Source organism: Pteropus medius, unplaced genomic scaffold, assembly GCF_902729225.1.
Source record: "Pteropus medius unplaced genomic scaffold, Ma_sr-lr_union100, whole genome shotgun sequence".
Lineage (NCBI taxonomy): Eukaryota > Metazoa > Chordata > Mammalia > Chiroptera > Pteropodidae > Pteropus > Pteropus medius.
In genome coordinates, this window is record NW_024351729.1 from 9,471,989 (window position 1) to 9,489,561 (window position 17,573).

Sequence of the window (17,573 nt, forward strand, 5' to 3'; positions counted from 1 at the left end):
CTGAAACCTCCATTTTGTGTCTGGGGTGTCATAGGTTTAGACACTGACTCTAGAGTCTCGCGCGTAGAGATTCCTGTACATCTCTCAGTAATTCTGATGTTTCATTTGTATTTTGTTTTGTTTTGTTTTGTTATGTACCAAACTGCATAATAAAGATGAATTCCAGCCCTTGGATCCATCCCAGGAACCTGTACTCCCTCCTGAACTGATAGTAAGATATTTTACGTTTGTTGTTTCATAACATGATGTGATAGAAGCCTTTTTGTATTACACTGTGGAATTACCGAGTTTTAAAGGTTAAAAGCTGGAATCGTGTCCAATACGATAACCCGTTTTTAGGAACTTGTTCGGCTCCACTATAAGCAATTTGAAACAGACAGCTTAGAAGAGAGGAGCTTCCAGGACCTCAGAGATGCTTTGGTTTACCCGCTCTGTTGAAAATCCTGAACTCGGGGAGTGTAAGTGACTTATCCAAGATGACACATCTACAATGTGAGATACGTTTAAGGCATTTTGCAAAACTGGTAAAGTAAAAATCAAATGATACTTGTTATAATAAGTATCTTGGAATTATATTACTCTTACTATTAACCTCTGTGATTTCAACTCATTGGGGAGAGAGAGAGAATAATATAAATAATGTAATAAGCCCATCACTCTATTCCATGACTATGCCCTGGAGGGAGCATGAGATGAGGGATATGATGCTGCCTGCTTCTCAGAGGGTCCCGGTCTCCACACGACTCTCAGAGTGTGAGAACTTGGACACTCCTAGTATTTAAAGATTATATGTATACATTAGATGTATACATATGTGTTTATGTCTACAGAGTTGTAAAATAATCCACTTACAATATACCTGGTGAATGACTTAAGGATTTTTCTTCAAGAACAATTTTTCCAATAAGCAATTTTTGTCCTACTAAAAAACCTAGTCCCGAAAAATGAAGCCCCTCTGAGTCTCTGGTAGAGCAGAACTAGAACAAGATTCTTGGCCCTTTAGTTCCAGGCTAAGACACTTTCACTATACCATACTGCCTTCTCCTCACGCACTCACTTCACACATATAGAGTTCATTCTACTCTATATGCAGGTGTTGATGGATAGACGCCTATTGTGATGTCTATTCCTTGGTGCCCACATGAAACTTATCAATCTCGTTTCAAACAAGGCCACCGTTTCCTGATCTCTAGAAGTTAGGTGACCTCAGAAAACTACCATTTGGATGCCCAGAGCAGTGGATATACACATGGCATGCAGTACAACAGTCTTACTTGAAAGCCTGTTGACTTTGCTTTTCTGCAGAGAAATGGCAGAAGATCCAAACAAGAGAAGGCTGACATTCTGAGGGGAGAGGACTGCCTGGATTACTCCAGTAACTCTCAACAACCTTGTGGAGCTGAAAGCCAACTTCCCCAAAGCCCCCGTTGTCATGGAGAACACTACAGTGGGTGGGTGGTTTTTAAGGATGTTCTTTAGGTAACCCAAACATCTGTGTCGCTTTTTAAACTCCTCCATAAGTGCAATTCATTTTAATTAATGGATATCTATGGTCTTTAGAATGCTTGCTGTTTTCTTTTGCAAATGAGTCATTTGTGACACAATCTTCACTCTGAATTGTCAGTAAGCAACATCTATTAGCATTCATTGACATCCTTTTCTAATTGTCTTAAATGTTTTTCTCCTTAAGGACCCAATGTTAAATTCAGAGATGAATTCCATCCAGTTTTCATATCTCCAATTGGGCTTCCAGAATTATATTTTGCAGACAGCACAGCTAATGGTATGCATGTTCTTCTTCAAATAAGGTGTAATGATTGGTTATTGGTGGACTGTTAATTATATGCATGGGGTTAATTCGAGCATGTCATAGAATGTCTGATCTCATTTATTTATTCAAAAATATTTATTGAACATCTACTATGTGTTTACCATGAGCTTTTTCAGGACCCACTCAGCTATGTCACTGAATACTACATTGTCATAGGAACCATAATGGGTGGAAAGATGCCACCTAGCTAGTCAGCTGTGGATTGATTGACCGAACAAGACTTAAGACATTAACTGGTCAGTAGGAAAGAATCTTGTCAAACATTACTCCCTGATTTATAAATTTGTTCAAGGCCCAACTACACCCATACATTATTACACACACACACACACACACACACACACACACACACACACACACACACAAATCTGGGCTACAAAATTATGTTACACTCTTTTCACAATTTACCAAGTGCTTTCATATCTTTTGTTTCTTTTGATCCTTATCACAGCCCTGGGAGGTAGACACAGCAGGTAGCCTTGGTATTTCCATTCTCCTAAAGATGTCGAATCAAAGGGTTTAAGTAACTTCTCCAAGTTCACACAGCTAACAAATGGTTAAGTCAAGACTAGATCCTAGGTCTTCTTACTTCTAGTCAAGTACTCCCACGTAATAAACTGAATAAAGCTGTACCAATGTCCACTACCCAAACTCAGCATTTGAATGGATAACAGGTTACAGGAGCTAAAAATTCCACATAAAATTGTGTTCTCTCAATAAGTAAACAGAAATCAGATGAAAAACTGTTTGCTTTCCCCTCTGACCTACCAAGCTTAAGCCAGTCTGCCCAGAATTTTTTTACCTATTGAAAAGTTCCTATCAAAAAACTCACAGGGAAAGATGGAGCAAGGGGAGTCCCGGCTGGCACAGGAGCATGTGGAAGGAAGGTGTAGAGGTACTTGGTTAGGATAGGGTGGAGGTGGAGGGGCTAGGGAGGTAGAGCTTGTAGAACGAAATCGGTGTTTCTCAATCTTTTTATTGCTGCCTCTCTAAGGAGAGAGAGATAGACATTTTTCTCTAATCATCCCTCCATGACATTTTAACACCAAAGAGAGATCATATATCTGTTTATGTAGAGTATGTATATCAGGGCCATATACATAAAAAGAGTAAGATTTTTTCACCCCCTTGGGGGCAGTATTGTTCTTATTGAGAAAGCATCAACTATATGACATCACTACTCAAAGTATTCTCTGTGAGCACACCTGTGAATGAAACTGACCCAGGGTAGAGGCAGGTGTCTATTCTTGTTGTTCTGACAGGGGACAATAAGAAGAGACGGCTGTGGAAGAAGGGCAAATGGGCACTGCAAAGCCCCTTAGGCTTAATCATCTTTAAAAAGTCTAAGAGCATCTTGGCTGAAATTTTCCTATTTGATCAATTTATTCAGGAAAACACTAAATTAAGAAGACACTGTGAATGTCAGATATTCATGGTTGATAGTTCCTAAAATATAACTGTATACATGACTGAGAAAAATAATTTGGTACTTAATCTTTGGAAATAAAGCAAATTGCCAAGAAATATCTTTATCTTTGGTTTTTGTCATTTTAAGGAAATATGAAAAGAGAAGATATATTAGAAAATTGTTTCCATGCGGCCCATGCATCTTGTTAACAGTTGATTTTAAGTTTTTATTCCACTGTCTTATTTTCAGGGGTGACAATAGGTGCGGGGTACAGCCTGGCCCAGTTGAATGATGCCTTACATTTTATTGTTTCAGAGCAACCGAAGGAGAAGACTGAGACCTACTGTGCCCTCCTGAAGCATCTGAGGACGCTTGCTGGAACCCGGATTAGGAGTATGGCGGTACGTTCTCTAGTGTTATGTGCAATGAGCCACAGTTACAGACAGTCATGCAGTTCTGTTCAGTTTAGCAAACATTACTCTGAAGAGGAGTCCCAAGTCAATGTCAAATAAGTCTCTACAACGTGAGTGTGAGTTTGAGTGTGTGTGTCTGAGTCCAGGGTGAGAGGCATCACACTGTGTGTATGCATGTACTCTAGTGAGAAGCAGCATTCTGTATTGCAAGATTATGGTCTTGGGGTCTGGAGGTGCACAAATTCTAATCCCAGCCTGTCACGTAAGAGTGGTATGATCCTGGAGAAACCACTTGATCCCTTTAAGCCTCTGTTTTTTTTCATTTTAAAAATTAAGTTTCAGTCAAATAGACCATCTCTAATATCCTATCCAGCTCTAACGGTCTGTGAAATATGTCTTATGCAAGGTTTGGTAAACAAGAGCCTACAATTCCAAAACACTCTTTTATGCCTGGTTCTTCCCTTAGACCTTTGCACTGAGGTCGGTTTCTAAACACCTGTGTCCTATATATCTATTCTTAGATGTTTCCCAGTTATCTAGCTTCTTGAGGTTTCCCTATTATTTAAGATTTAAGAAAAATTGGTTCCAATCACCACCCATTCCACACATGATGGGTATAGTTCAGCAGGATGGAGGTGGGGGCCATTTTTTCTGATTGTCTCTGGCCTTATTTTTGTTGATTCTCAAAATCCACCGTATGTTTTCACCTTCTGCATCTTCTATTCCTTTTTATGGGTCATGTTCTACCTCTCCATATCATCTTGCACTCTTAACTCCTAATAAAAGTCTTCATAAAAGGCTTTGTCTGAAGCAGCTTTATTCACGGTTTGGGGCAACGGAGAAGAATTCTATTGCGCAGCAGCACAGCAAACATTTTGAATGTGAATGCTGCATATCTGCATTCCTTACAGTTTACTCAAGCTCCAGTCTGCACCTTCCCCTGCATTAATGAAACACTCATACTAGCGTCAGTTCTCAAAGAGATTTGCCTCCTCATTACACATGGAAAAGAAGTATTTTTCTCAAGCACTAAGTCTGAACTGAAGTCAGGGGTGAGAATCTTGCACAATATGTTGTCTATATCCATTTAGCAGCCCCAAAACTCTGCCGGATCTCTCTATGAAACAAGGAAGAGGATTAAAAGCTTTACAAGATGACTGTCTACATATTGCTTATTTGTTAAATAACTAAATGTAGCTTTAAAATGTCATCTTTATTTATTTAGACTTTAGGAGGACATGTGGTGAGCAGACCTAATTTTTCTGACCTAAATCCTATTTTAGCAGCTGGAAATGCTGTCATCAATCTGATATCTAAAGGTAAGAGACCAAGCTTTAGGCATTGTATTTTATAATTATCATTGTCAGGTAGCTCCTTCCATAAACCATGAACTAAGAACCCAAGAATATCTAACCTAGACTTACCAAATATATATATTGTCTATATCTATATTACCTCAAGTGTAAGAATGAAACTGAGATCAATCATCCCGTTCTCCAGATGCTCTATGTCTTATAGATCAGATAAGCTACTGCACTTCACAATTTTTCTTAACTGGTCACATTTATGCACAGTCTAAACTGTAATATCAAAGTAGTTAAACCAAAAATTAATGAGATGTATCTCTGTGGTTTTTAAGTTTTATGGTATATTTTATTTCAGAGTTTCATAAGGGCGGAAATTTTCCTCATAGGACTTTTCATTTTAAACAAAATCAAGTTTGTGGGACATATTACTCACAACTTCTGTCTTTATTCAAAGACAGTTTGAGCTTTGCCAAGGGAAAATTATTTAAGTTTAAGGAAATAAAAACAATGCATATTATTCATAGAGCTATTGATGCGAGATACCCTCTCTTTGATTAAAATCATGTATATTTTTTTCCCCTCTTCAATTCCCTCCCCACACACACTTCCACCCCTGACCTATGGATGTTGCAGTTTCCCCTTAAGAACTAGATTTTTGAAGGCGGGGCGTCTCCTCCCACACACTCGCTCGCGACATGCACCCGTGCACCCAGGGCCTGGCACCCCCAACGTACTGGGCGCACCTGGGGGGCCTGGTGGACCCAAGGTATGGTCCGTGGCTCCACCTGGTGTGCAAACCCAGGACTTTCTACGTGTAAAGTAGACGTGCTAACCACTACTCTATGGAGCTACCCCCTTAAAATCATATTTTAAAATGTATGGTGGATCAAATAAGAAAGTATGGTAAACTGCTTAAAGAAAAAAAGCTATATATCAGGCATCCCACCTCTACCTCTAGTCCCACCTCTGGCATTTTGGATAGGTCACTTAACCTCTCTGGACCTCTGGACCTCAGTTTTCCCACTTGTGAAATACATTATACCCATTGTACCCATTTCTCATTTGTGAATCTACGTTGTACTAGGTTGTTGCCACATAGCTGTAAAGTTTTTCAAGGCCAGCATTTGTGAGTGGCATAGAATGGACACTAAGAACCAGAAAAGACTTTTCAGCTTATCTGGTCTAACCCTGTCATTCTGCAGTTGAGGAACCAGAAGCCCCAAACATTTCATGACTTTCTCAAGGTTACTCAGTTTGGGAGCTAGACCTGGAATATGTATCTCCGGCTCCCAGTCTGTGCTCACTCTTTCCACCACATACACTAACTCTGTCCCTTGCTGTATATTCTCCAACTTGATATTAATCAAGTCATTCTAATCAAGGTCATTTCTCTAAATAGAAAGTGAACAGTAGATTCCTTTAGACAGCCCTTTTCTTGAGAGATCACCTGAAGCCAACCTTAAATCAGAAGAGATTGTGTTGTCTGTTGATATTTCCCACTCCACTCAAGTAAGGACTCCCTGTCCCACTGCCCACCCGAGGGAGCCTGGCTCGCCCTGTGCCGCTAGAGAGGCTTCAAGGGGATGGTGTCCTTTCCATTTCCAACCATCTGTTGTAGGGAGATTTGGGAGGCTGCTCTCAGGAAGGAGCAAATTCTCAGGTGACCATGTGATTTGCTTTCATGTCAGGCCCACATTGGGACTTTAGCGGACCCTCAACACTTTTGCCTTCATGGGTCCCTTTCTGCATAAAAAAATAAAATAAATGACTATGTCAGTATAAAGATGAATATAATTCAAGCTGCTTTCAGTGTTATATATTTATTATTATTATATTCATTTTTTCTTTTGTTTTTAAAAATATTAAAAGAAAAACATTTCTGAAGGCTCTATCTCTCTGCAAAAGAAGAGCATTTGATGTGAGTTGAATTTCAGGTTCAGATAAATATGCATCTTAGGCAAGATGGGGCAAAGATATCTTCAATATCATCTACACCAAGTTCCTGGTAAACCAAAAGTTCCTTATCATAAAAATACTTCTAAGTCAACCATCATTTATTAACCAAATATTTCTTTTTACTTATTTATCTTTTTATTTAAGTATAGTTGGTATACATAACCAAATATTTTAAATAAAATCATTTATTTATTAACTACTTCCCACTCTATGTGTCATGCACAGCACTAAACACAGAAGCCACTACACAGATTTATAAGACATTGTGTCCTGTCCTCAAAGGTCTCTAAATCTAAGGGAAGGGCTTGAAATAGGAAACAAATAATCATCTTAGACAAGAAATGAGTGGAAGAATAGCTGGACTAGTTCTGGTGATGGGGAGAGCCCTCTTCCAGTGTTGTTCAAAGGGGAAAGAAAGCAGCTGGGATCTAGCATAGATCAACGGGAGGTGGGCGGGCGGGGGGAATCATTCCAGGTGGGAGAACAGCATGAAGGGGAGAGGAGGAAATGGCAGGTTGGAGGCCACACAGCAGGGCAAGGTGGCTGAAGGAGCCCCATGAGATGAGGCTGGGCAGGAGGCTGGGGTTCTATGTCTATTGTTGCATCAAAGAGTTCGTATGTGTTCTAACAGACAGCCACCTCTGAAGCCTTTCAAGCAAGGTAAAATTTTAATGAAACTGGTAATTTAATAACATCAATCTACTGGAAAGATAGAGGATAAACAGGTTGGGGAGAGAGTGAAGGAGGCTAATGCAACAACTCAGGTGGGAGAAGATAATGAGGGTGGTGGCAGCAGGAATGGAGAGGAAAGTCCCACCAATCAGTCCAGTAGAGGAAATATGATATGTGCCTCAAACACTTCTTTATCACCTTTGTTTTCTATATAGAAAATGTTTTATCTTTGACAGGATCCATGGTGATAGGGTTTAAGCTCTCTCCCACCCCCCCACCAAGATACTGACCACATAAAGAAGCTTTCCCATTTTATGGCTCTAATGTTTCACATTAGTAATGAGATTTAACCTAGAATGACAAACTTAAACCTGGAAAGCACTTTAGAGACCATTTGGTCCAGTGGTTTTCAAGCTTTTTATTTTTTTTAACAGTAGAAATCTGTATTCAAATGAAATGTATAAAGAATACCAAACTAAAATAGTTGAAAGTGGAAGTGACGTAGTTCACTCTGAGAGGCACCCCACATCCTCTTCCCTCTCAGCCCCTAAGTCACACTCTGATCAAACCCAACCTTCTCATTTTGGAGAAAATTAAGACCCAAACAATTTAAGTCTCTTTCCCAAGTCCACATGTGGTGATTCAGAGTTGAAAGTAGGTAAGCATAGACTCTGGAACCAGACTGTTTGGATTTGAACCCAAATTCTGCCACTTACTATATGACCTTTTGCAAGATATTTAACCTCTCAGTTTCCTCATCAGTAAATTAGAAATGAGTAGTTGTTATGAGGATTAAATATTAACACATCTATAGCAGCGGTCCCCAACCGTTTTGGCACCAGGGACCAGTGCTCCTATGAAAATCTAATGCCCGATGATCAGAAGTGGAGCTGAGGTGGTGATGCTAGCAGTGGGCAGTGGCTGCAAATACAGATGAAGCTTCATTTGCTCGCCCACTGTTGACCTCCTGCTGTGCGACCTGGTTCCTAACAGGCCATGGACCGGTACCAGTCCAACGTGCTTTGTTCTTTAACAGTGTGTGAATCCCCACCAACCCCGACAAGATCCAGTTGGTCACCCAGTCATGCACCAGTCAGCCACAGAACACACCACCGGGGAAGCTGTGTATTGTGATGACTTGCCTTCCATCTCCCAAGAACTCTTCCTGGCAGTAGTCACCAGCACCATAGCTCATGCAAAGATCATGTAAGGAAATAAAAGACGTTCCTTTAAGTTACAGAAATGCATTAACAATTTTATATTCAAATTGAGACCTTATTCTATATTTAAATCAATTAAGATTATTCATTCCCTCTTCTAGATGTGAATCAGTCATTTTTAAAGCATAGTTATGAAAGAATCTATGGCCAAGAGTCAGCACACCAACATAGAATATTGCTCTATAATTTAATTATGAGGTCCCTTGTAGTTTTTCCCTGTGTTTGAGGAATCATTTATATTGTACCCTGCGACTTTAAGACATACTTTTAAATTTTTCCTCCTAGATCAATTGATGTTTCAGAAGCCCTCACACTTCCAGGGGTTGTTGATGTGATAACAGCAGAGGATGTTCCAGGAAATAATGGCTATCAGGGAGAAGTGCTCTATGCACAAAATGAGGTGCATGATTTGTGTGTGGCTTATTATTCAAATACTTTGCTGAAAATGCCAAGACAAATTAATGGTTGTGACTAATATCCATGGATTCATTTTCACATCACGAAGACTTGCACAGAAGCAATGATTCCACCATCAGAATTTGATGCTCAAATTCTCTCTTGAATTGTGGACCCTTCTGGGATTATGATAAAAGCCAAAAGGAAAGCTTCAAAAGAGTCATAAAAGTCACAGAAGCAGTATAGAGTGTAGAACATTAAAAGGACCAACAGAATTTCCAGAATTTCAGGATGACTAGATTATTACTATGTGTGATGTGGGAATGGCGAGGAATGTAGCTGAAGACAATCGCAGGCCAGATAATTAAGTTCTGCATTCAATTTTTGTACCCCCTAAATCCCACTGAAGCTACAGTTTTAAATTCATTCTCATAGGTAGAAAATCATATTTCTTTTGGTCACAAGAACCCAGTAGGGAAATGCAAGAATCTGGGAACAGTAAACTATTTTTAGTGATTCTATGTTTTAGCTAATTACATGTGGCTTTTCTGCAGGTGATTTGCGTGGGTCAGATCGTCTGCACCGTGGCTGCTGATACCTATGCTCATGTGAGAGAGGCAGCTAAAAAAGTGAAGATAACTTACAAAGATATAGAACCGAGGATTATCACAATAGAGGTAATCAGGCCATTTTATGTGGTCTAGAATGATTAGGGTGATGTACTGTTGGCAGAATTTGACCTTTTGGAGTCACAAAATTTGAGCTTTGTCCATACTTTCTTCAGTGTTATTTATAGTTTTAGAGAGAAGCCTCCAGCAATCTGCACCTTGAGACATGATACTGAGAATTTTCCTGCCTGGAGCCCCCTTTTCTTCCTGAGTCCACTTCTGCTTGCGTGGCCTCTTGCCAATGCATGTCCTAAGAATATAGATAAGCAACACTAGAGGAAGATTTTTGTGGCCTCACATACAAACTAGTCAGTGGAAAGATTCAGAGCGCTGAGAAACTCAGAACAGTTTAGCATTAACTGGATTACAGCTTGGGTCCTCTGTCTCCCTGCCCACTTCCTGCTTAAGCTCAAGCTCTAGAGATAGAATACTTGGATTCACATTCTGATTCTGTCATTTAATAGGCTAATAATAGCAATGAAAACTTGGATGAGTTACTTAAATTCCTCACTCCTCAGCTTCCTCACCTGTAAATGGAAACTATGAAAGTACCTACATCCAAAGGTCATGGTGAGGTTTAAATGAGAGAATCCAAGCAAAATGCTTAGAACTGCACCTAGAATATAAACCCCATTCAATAAATATTAGCTGTCATTTTTGTTTTGGGTTTTGTTATTAATGGGGTGCCTTATCCCCAGTACCTAGTGAAGTGCTAAAGCTATAGTAGGTGCTCAATAAATGGGTGTGATAGAGGGATAAACAGATAAATGCATGCATAAGCAATATGAAACCAGCGAAGCAGGATGCGGTCTTTCAGCCTTTTTGATTCTCTCCTGGTCTTCCCAACAGTTGCCAAGTTCAAGTTATTCCCAGTTATCCTTTAAATGCATCTTTCTGCTCCTTCCTTTCCTCTTTTGAATTTTTCAATGACGGCTGACGTATATTAGTTTCAGGTGTACAACATAATGATTAGATGTTTATATAACTGATAAGTCTAGTACCCATCTGACACTATTCTTTCTATTCTCACTTTCACCCCCATCCCACCCTCCAACCCAGTCCTCACTGATGCCGGAGAGTTTGACAGGGTGGGAGTCCAAAAAGGGACCGGGACCTAAACCTCCAGTGACCAAGTTCTTGTCTTATGCCTAGAGAAAGAACTAAAGGGCACAACATATAGCAAGCAGGAAAGCACTGATTTTATTAAAGTCAAAGCACACACTTAAGAGAAAGGTGTGGGCCACGCAGACAGTCTGTCCCAGCAGGGCTGAATTATGGGCTTTTGTTTTCTTGGGGCTAGAGGAGTGTCCCAAGGCTATCCATCCTGCCTTGGGGTCCTGGATTGTTTCTCTTGGCTTGTTTCTCATGCCAACTGCAGGGGAGGAGGTGGCCCTATGCCATCTATCTTGTCTCCTGGCCTTGGCTTGTTTCTCAGGCTGGAGTCTCCTCACACTTGAAAGGAAAACAGGGAGAAGGCTGAGTAAGGGACAAGGGAGATATTCCAGAGCCACAAGCAGAGGGCTGAGTAAGGGACTGAGGAAAAGTTCCAGAGCCATATCCTGGAGGTAGGAGACTTCCCTAGGCTAACTATCCTGCCTCATTACCACCCATTGTCAGATTTACTACAATAACTACTTAAAGAAGGTCTTGTGCTTTGTCTCAATGTATCTACCTACCACATTAACTTTTCTAAGTCACAAAGTTCATCAGATCACTTTCCCTAAACGAAGATGGTTCCTTAGATAAGATTTTTAATATGGAACTCAGGGTTTTTTATAGTCCAACTTAATCCACCTTTCAAGCTCGGCCAACTGCTCCTTGGTAAAAAAAAAAAAAAAAAAAAAAAAAAAAAAAAAAAAAAAAAACTCTCTCAGCCTGCCTGGTCTTATTCTCATTTTAGCCTTTTAGCCTTTCAGCTTGGTTTTAACGTCAAACTTTTGTTTTATGAGATGCCCTTGGCTTCAAATAATTTTCCATCTCTCCTTTAATTGTCCTAATCCCATCCAGTTCGGCACATAATTTAGGTCACCTACACAAGACCATCGCTAAGCATTCCCAGCCCCACCAGCCTCCTCCTTCTCAGCCTCTCTGTCCGCTCACCACAAAGTTGACACCTTAACCTAAGCTGCCTCAGGTCATCACCCAGCAAGCTAAATGGTAGAACCATATGTAATATATCCTTGTCTTCCTCTCAGCTCACCCCAAGAGACCTGAATGAAACTAAGCAGTCACCAGTGCCTGTAATCCATTTTAACTGTTTCTGCTCTCCTGCTCAGATAATGTTAATGTGTGAAGGCCTGATGAGCAGGAGCATGGGATTTTGATGGGGATGAATGGCTTATTAAAACTCTTTTTGTTTGTTCGTTTTGGTTTGTTTGTTTTTTCCCTGCAGCAAGCCCTAGAGCACAATTCATTTCTTTCTGCTGAGAAGAAAATTGAGCAAGGAAATGTAGAGGAAGCCTTTTAACATGTTAATCAAATTATTGAAGGTAAGTGGTCGTGCGTGGGCCAGAAAAGTAAGTCACTGAAGTTCAAGATTCTAAATTCAATCAGTTGGTTTGAGAAATACTGAAAATTCTAAGGCAGAGCTTCTCAACCTTAGTGTAATTTTTAAAAACATGATTTGATATGCACAAATAATAAGTTTACGGCTTGGTGAAATTTTATACATACAGCAAACTATGTAAATACTACCCACATCAATATATAGAATATTTCCAGCACCACAGAAAGCTTCCTTGTGCCTCCTCTAGGTCGGTAACCTTCTGAAATGTCTTATTTTAACTTTTGTCACTATAGATTAGTTTTACCTGTTTCAAACTTCATATAAATGGAAACAAGAGTGTAACTTCTTTTGTGCCTACTTATTTTACTCAACATTATGTATAGAAGATTCATCCATGTTGTTGTATAGATCAGTAGTTCTTTTTTTTTTTTTATATTGCTCAAGAGTAGTCTATGATATAAATATTCCACAATTTATCTATTCTACCAGAACATCTGAGTTGGTTTCAACTTAGGGCAATTATGAATAAAGTTTCTACAAACACTGTTGTGGATGAAGAAGAGGCACCATAATAAATGTAATCAAAAGTAACCTCACAAGGTGATCTGATCATAAATTCCTAACTGGGCATGTCATAGTAGATAGTCACACCCCGGGCCTTCTTTAGTAAAATGTTTATCTTTGCTTTAAGCAAGCCCTATCCACTGTTTCTGTGCATCTAGATTAACATTTTTGAAATGCCTCCTTTTTAGACCTCTCAAGAGAAACCACCCTCAATAAAGCACATAATCGTGTTAACTATCTTGTAGTCCAATCCTGCCTTGCTTTCTTCCACCTTCATGTAATCTTCTTTAGACTCCCTTCTTAATTCCAAATGTGTAAAAAAAAAACTACAAAACTGTTATTCTCTGGAGCATTTGAGATCTTGCTTCCTAGCAATGTCATCAGTTTGGCTCAAATAAACTTTTATAAAAATTCTCTATAGATTTGGATATTTTTACGTCAGTACTATTATACATGTCTTTTGACAAATATAAGGACTCATTTCCAATGGAATATACTCAAGAGTAGAATTGCCAAATATTGTTTTTATATGTTTACCTTTAGTAGTTAATGCCAAACATTTTAAAAATTGTTTCGATTTTATTCTTATTAACAATTATAAAAGTTCCATTGTTCGGTTGTTATTGTCAGTCTTTTTAATTTTATGTAATTGGTGGATGTATAGTAGTATCTCATTGTGGATTTAATTGAATTTCTTTGATGACTAATGATTTTGAATTCTTCTCATATGTATGTTGGCCATTTTTACATGCTCTTTGGTGAGATGTTTATTCAAGTCTATTGCTTGTTTTTTAATTCATTGAATTTAAAATGATCATTAATTATAATTATATATTATTGATTTTATTATAATTAATAATATAATAAACAATTTTACTTACTGATTTATAGAAAGTTTTATGTTTTTACATGAATTCTTTTTTAGTTATGGGTATTGCAAATATCTTCTCCCAGCCTGCAGATTGTGTTTTCACTGTCTTCACAGTTCCCATTCCTGAACAAAATCTCTCGATTTTAATGAAGTTCAATTTATCAGTTTTTTTTATGATTAGTGCTTTTGCGCTGTGAAGAAATTTTTATCATGAAGATATTTTCCTATCGTTTCTCCTAGAAGCTTGATAAAATGTTTAGCTTTAGCATTTAGGTCTATGATCCATCTCAAATTAATTTTTCTGTGTGGTGTGAGACAGGAACCAGGCTTCGATTTTTTTCAAGTAGATATCCAATTGGCCTCACTCTGTTTATTGCAGACTAATTTTTTCCTTATTCGATTGAAGTGCAGCTTATTGTTTTCCAGGTGTCTAGATTTGCATTGTTCTATTTCTGAACTCTCTGTTATATTCCACTCATCTGTTTATCTATCTTTGTACTAATTCCACACTATCTTACTTGTAACTCTATAGCAAGTCGTAAAATCTGATAGTGTAAAGTCTTTTACCTAGGTCTTCTTCAATATGACCTTAGCTATTATAGGTTCTTGACATTTTTATGTATGTTTTTATCAGTTCATTAATTTCTACTGATAATAATTTGCTGGGATTTTGACTGGGATTTTGACTGGGATTTTATGTATGTTTTTATCAGTTCATTAATTTCTACTGATAGTAATTTGCTGGGATTTTCACTGGGATTACATTGAAACAATGTCAATTTGAGAAAATTAAAATCTTAACAACATTAAGTTCCTATCCATGGACATGATAGACCCTGCTGTTGACTTAAGTTTACTTTCATTTCTTTCAGTAATTTTGTAGTTTTCGCCATATTGATCTTACACATCCTTCTCAATATTTATTCCTAGTATTTGATGTTTTATGATGCTACAGTAAATGGTATTTTTATTTTAGCTTTCTACTTATTTGTGTCTAATATACAAAAACATAATTAGTTTTTGCATATTTACCATATACCCAAGAACTTTGCTGAATTCACTTACTATTTTAATAGTCTTATAGATTCTCTTCAATTTTCTGTGTGTACAACCATATCATAACAGTTTTATTTATCTTTTCCAATCTTGATTCTATTATTTATGCTTGTTTATTTGTTTGTTTTGACTTACTGTACTGGCTAACCCCTACTTAGTATGACTTTTTCAAATGTCAGTATCCAGATCTCATCCCAGACCAATGAAATCAGAACCTTGGAGTATAGGGTCAAAGTATCAGAATTTTTTTAAAGCTCTGCATGGGCGATTCTAAGGTGTAACCAGGGTTGACAACCATAGCTGTCTTCACTAAGAGTATCGCTTCTGGTCTTAAGTAAGGGAAAATAATGATTTTCACAGGATCTATTACCTACTTCTAAATAACTGAATGGCAAGTACTATAAGCTTTTATCTTTTACTAAAATATGGGAAAGACCTTTAGAATGCTTGGTTCCCAACATCATTCTGTTTAAGCAGAAAATGTAGACAGCCTTCCAATTGTAAAAATAGTTCACTACCTCAGAATAGTAGTTAGATACAACCAGGAAAATCATGAGAGATGCCCAGAAGTTTGCCAGTATCTGTGACTCGTGCCAAACATTCATTACTTCATAATGGATTTTATAAAAGAAACTAAATAAGATTTTACAAAGCCTATAAATTTGGGCTAAAGGTTATTTAGTAATAACAATAACATTAGATAACATTTGTCAAGTACCTACTGTGCCAGACACCATGCTAAGTATTTTATGTGTATTATTTAATCCTGACAACAAACCTAAGAAACGAGTATTATTAAACCTATTTTAAGTTTCTAAGTATTTACTGCTTACTATTTAACATGCAAGCAGAGCAACTCTGAGAAGAAACATATCGGTAGCTCCATTTTACAGATGAGGAAACTGAGGCTTAGAAAAATTGGGTAATTGGCTGAGGTCTGATATCCAGTTAGCAGTAGAACCAGGACTGGGCCCAGGACTAGCTGACCTAAAGGCCCTTGCTCTTAACCACAGTAGTATATTTTCTTTTAATTTTTATATTCACCCTAAGGGCAACAAAGTGACAGGGTGATAGTTTTTTGTCATTCAGGATTTTAGCCATTGTGGGAATTCAAAATTTTAGCACAGGTGGGAAATTTGAAATATGAAGGGAATTTGGAATTTGGGCAGAGCATGCCAACATAGAGAAACAGTGTAGTTAAAAACATGGGTCCTGGATTCAGGTTGCCTGGGTTTGAATCCCAGCTTTGTTATTTACTGGCTGTGTAGCCTTTGGAAGCTTATATAACTTTTCCATGTCTGTTTCCTAATAACACCTGCTTCAAAAGATTGGTATGGGAATTAAACGAATTAATTATCTATAAAGTGCTAAGCCTTAGAACAATATCCAGCATATTATAAAAACTATGCAGTTGTTAAATAAATTTGAATTTAGATTAAACTCAGTATATACACATTAAAAGCAAAGGTTTTTTGTTTTGTTTTGTTTTGAGAGTTTTTTGCATGATTCACATTCTGTTGTCTTAAAAAATAATTTCAAGAAATCCTTTGATTCCTGGCAAGACAATTCATGTATTATAACAACACAGAAGTCTTTTGGCTAGTTTTAAATTTAAAATAGTGCCTTCTAAACATTTAAACTAGGACAAATGTTTCTCTTGGTACAACCTACAAAATGATAAAGATGTATTAAACAAGCCAAAAATCTCAGATAAACCGGTAAGAACAGGCTGGTTCTAGGTTAGGTAACAGTTCTGCTGTTTTAAACCTTGGTGTCCTTAAGCAAGCTGCTTATTCTCTCTCTGACTCAGTTATGCCAATGTCACTTAATTGAGGTGCATATTATTATTACTCACCATTTTACAGATGAGGAAATGAGGGTTTAATCACTTGGCCAAACTCATTGAGCAAGGAGATGACAGAGCCTGGATACGTGATCAGGTTGAGCATGTGCACTCAAGTCCAGCACATCACAGATCTCATCACCCGACTAGACTGATGAGAAAACTGAGGCCAAGAGAGGGGGAGTGAATTACCCAGGGTCACAGTGAGGATTAATTAGAAAAAGTGGTTTAACCAAATGATATAAAGTCCAATTCTCCATAAGCTGAAGCAACTAGCTCTTTATAAACCAAACACCACTGAGAGCCCCCAAGATGGGACTTTCGAGTAAACATTGCTTATGCTTTACAGATGAGATCCACGTGGAAGGACAGGAACATTTTTACATGGAAATGCAAACTATCCTGGCTATCCCAAAAGCAGAAGATAAAGAAATGGTGTTATACCTTGGAACACAGTTTCCAACTCATGTGCAGGTAATAGGGTATTTCGGGAACATGAGACTCCAGATGACTGTGTGACGTGAGGCTCTTATAACCAGGCATTCTGCTCTAGGAGCCTTTTGATTTCTCCCACTTCTGTGCCTCAAACTTCTGGCACACTTGACATTAGCCAAAGTCCAGAATGAAGAAAATGGAGCAAATATTTCCTTAAAAGAGCAGACCTTTCGAAGAGACCTGAAATTTTTGCTGCCTTCCAAAATATAGGGCAAAATTCACCTTTCCTTTATAACAATTAATAGTGTAAAACTTAATCTCATGGGGGTCGAAACGTTAGTATAACATTTACATTTCCCTATGTGTCCCTTTGTGGTTTGTCTGCATTGCTTTTCTATATGAATGTTTTCATGTATTGGTGGTACAT

General features: G+C 38.2%; 1 protein-coding gene across 1 annotated transcript in view; it reads left to right on the forward strand.

The window, feature by feature from the left end:
• LOC120587729 (aldehyde oxidase 4-like) overlaps positions 1-17,573 on the forward strand; it is a 53,993-nt gene that overhangs the window by 18,028 nt on the left and 18,392 nt on the right. The window contains 11 exon segments of the mRNA XM_039844913.1: positions 132-225; positions 1,306-1,451; positions 1,691-1,783; positions 3,489-3,640; positions 4,878-4,971; positions 6,359-6,468; positions 8,624-8,793; positions 9,093-9,207; positions 9,758-9,880; positions 12,264-12,360; positions 17,061-17,185. Of these exon segments, the coding sequence (XP_039700847.1) occupies positions 132-225; positions 1,306-1,451; positions 1,691-1,783; positions 3,489-3,640; positions 4,878-4,971; positions 6,359-6,468; positions 8,624-8,793; positions 9,093-9,207; positions 9,758-9,880; positions 12,264-12,360; positions 17,061-17,185 (1,319 nt within the window).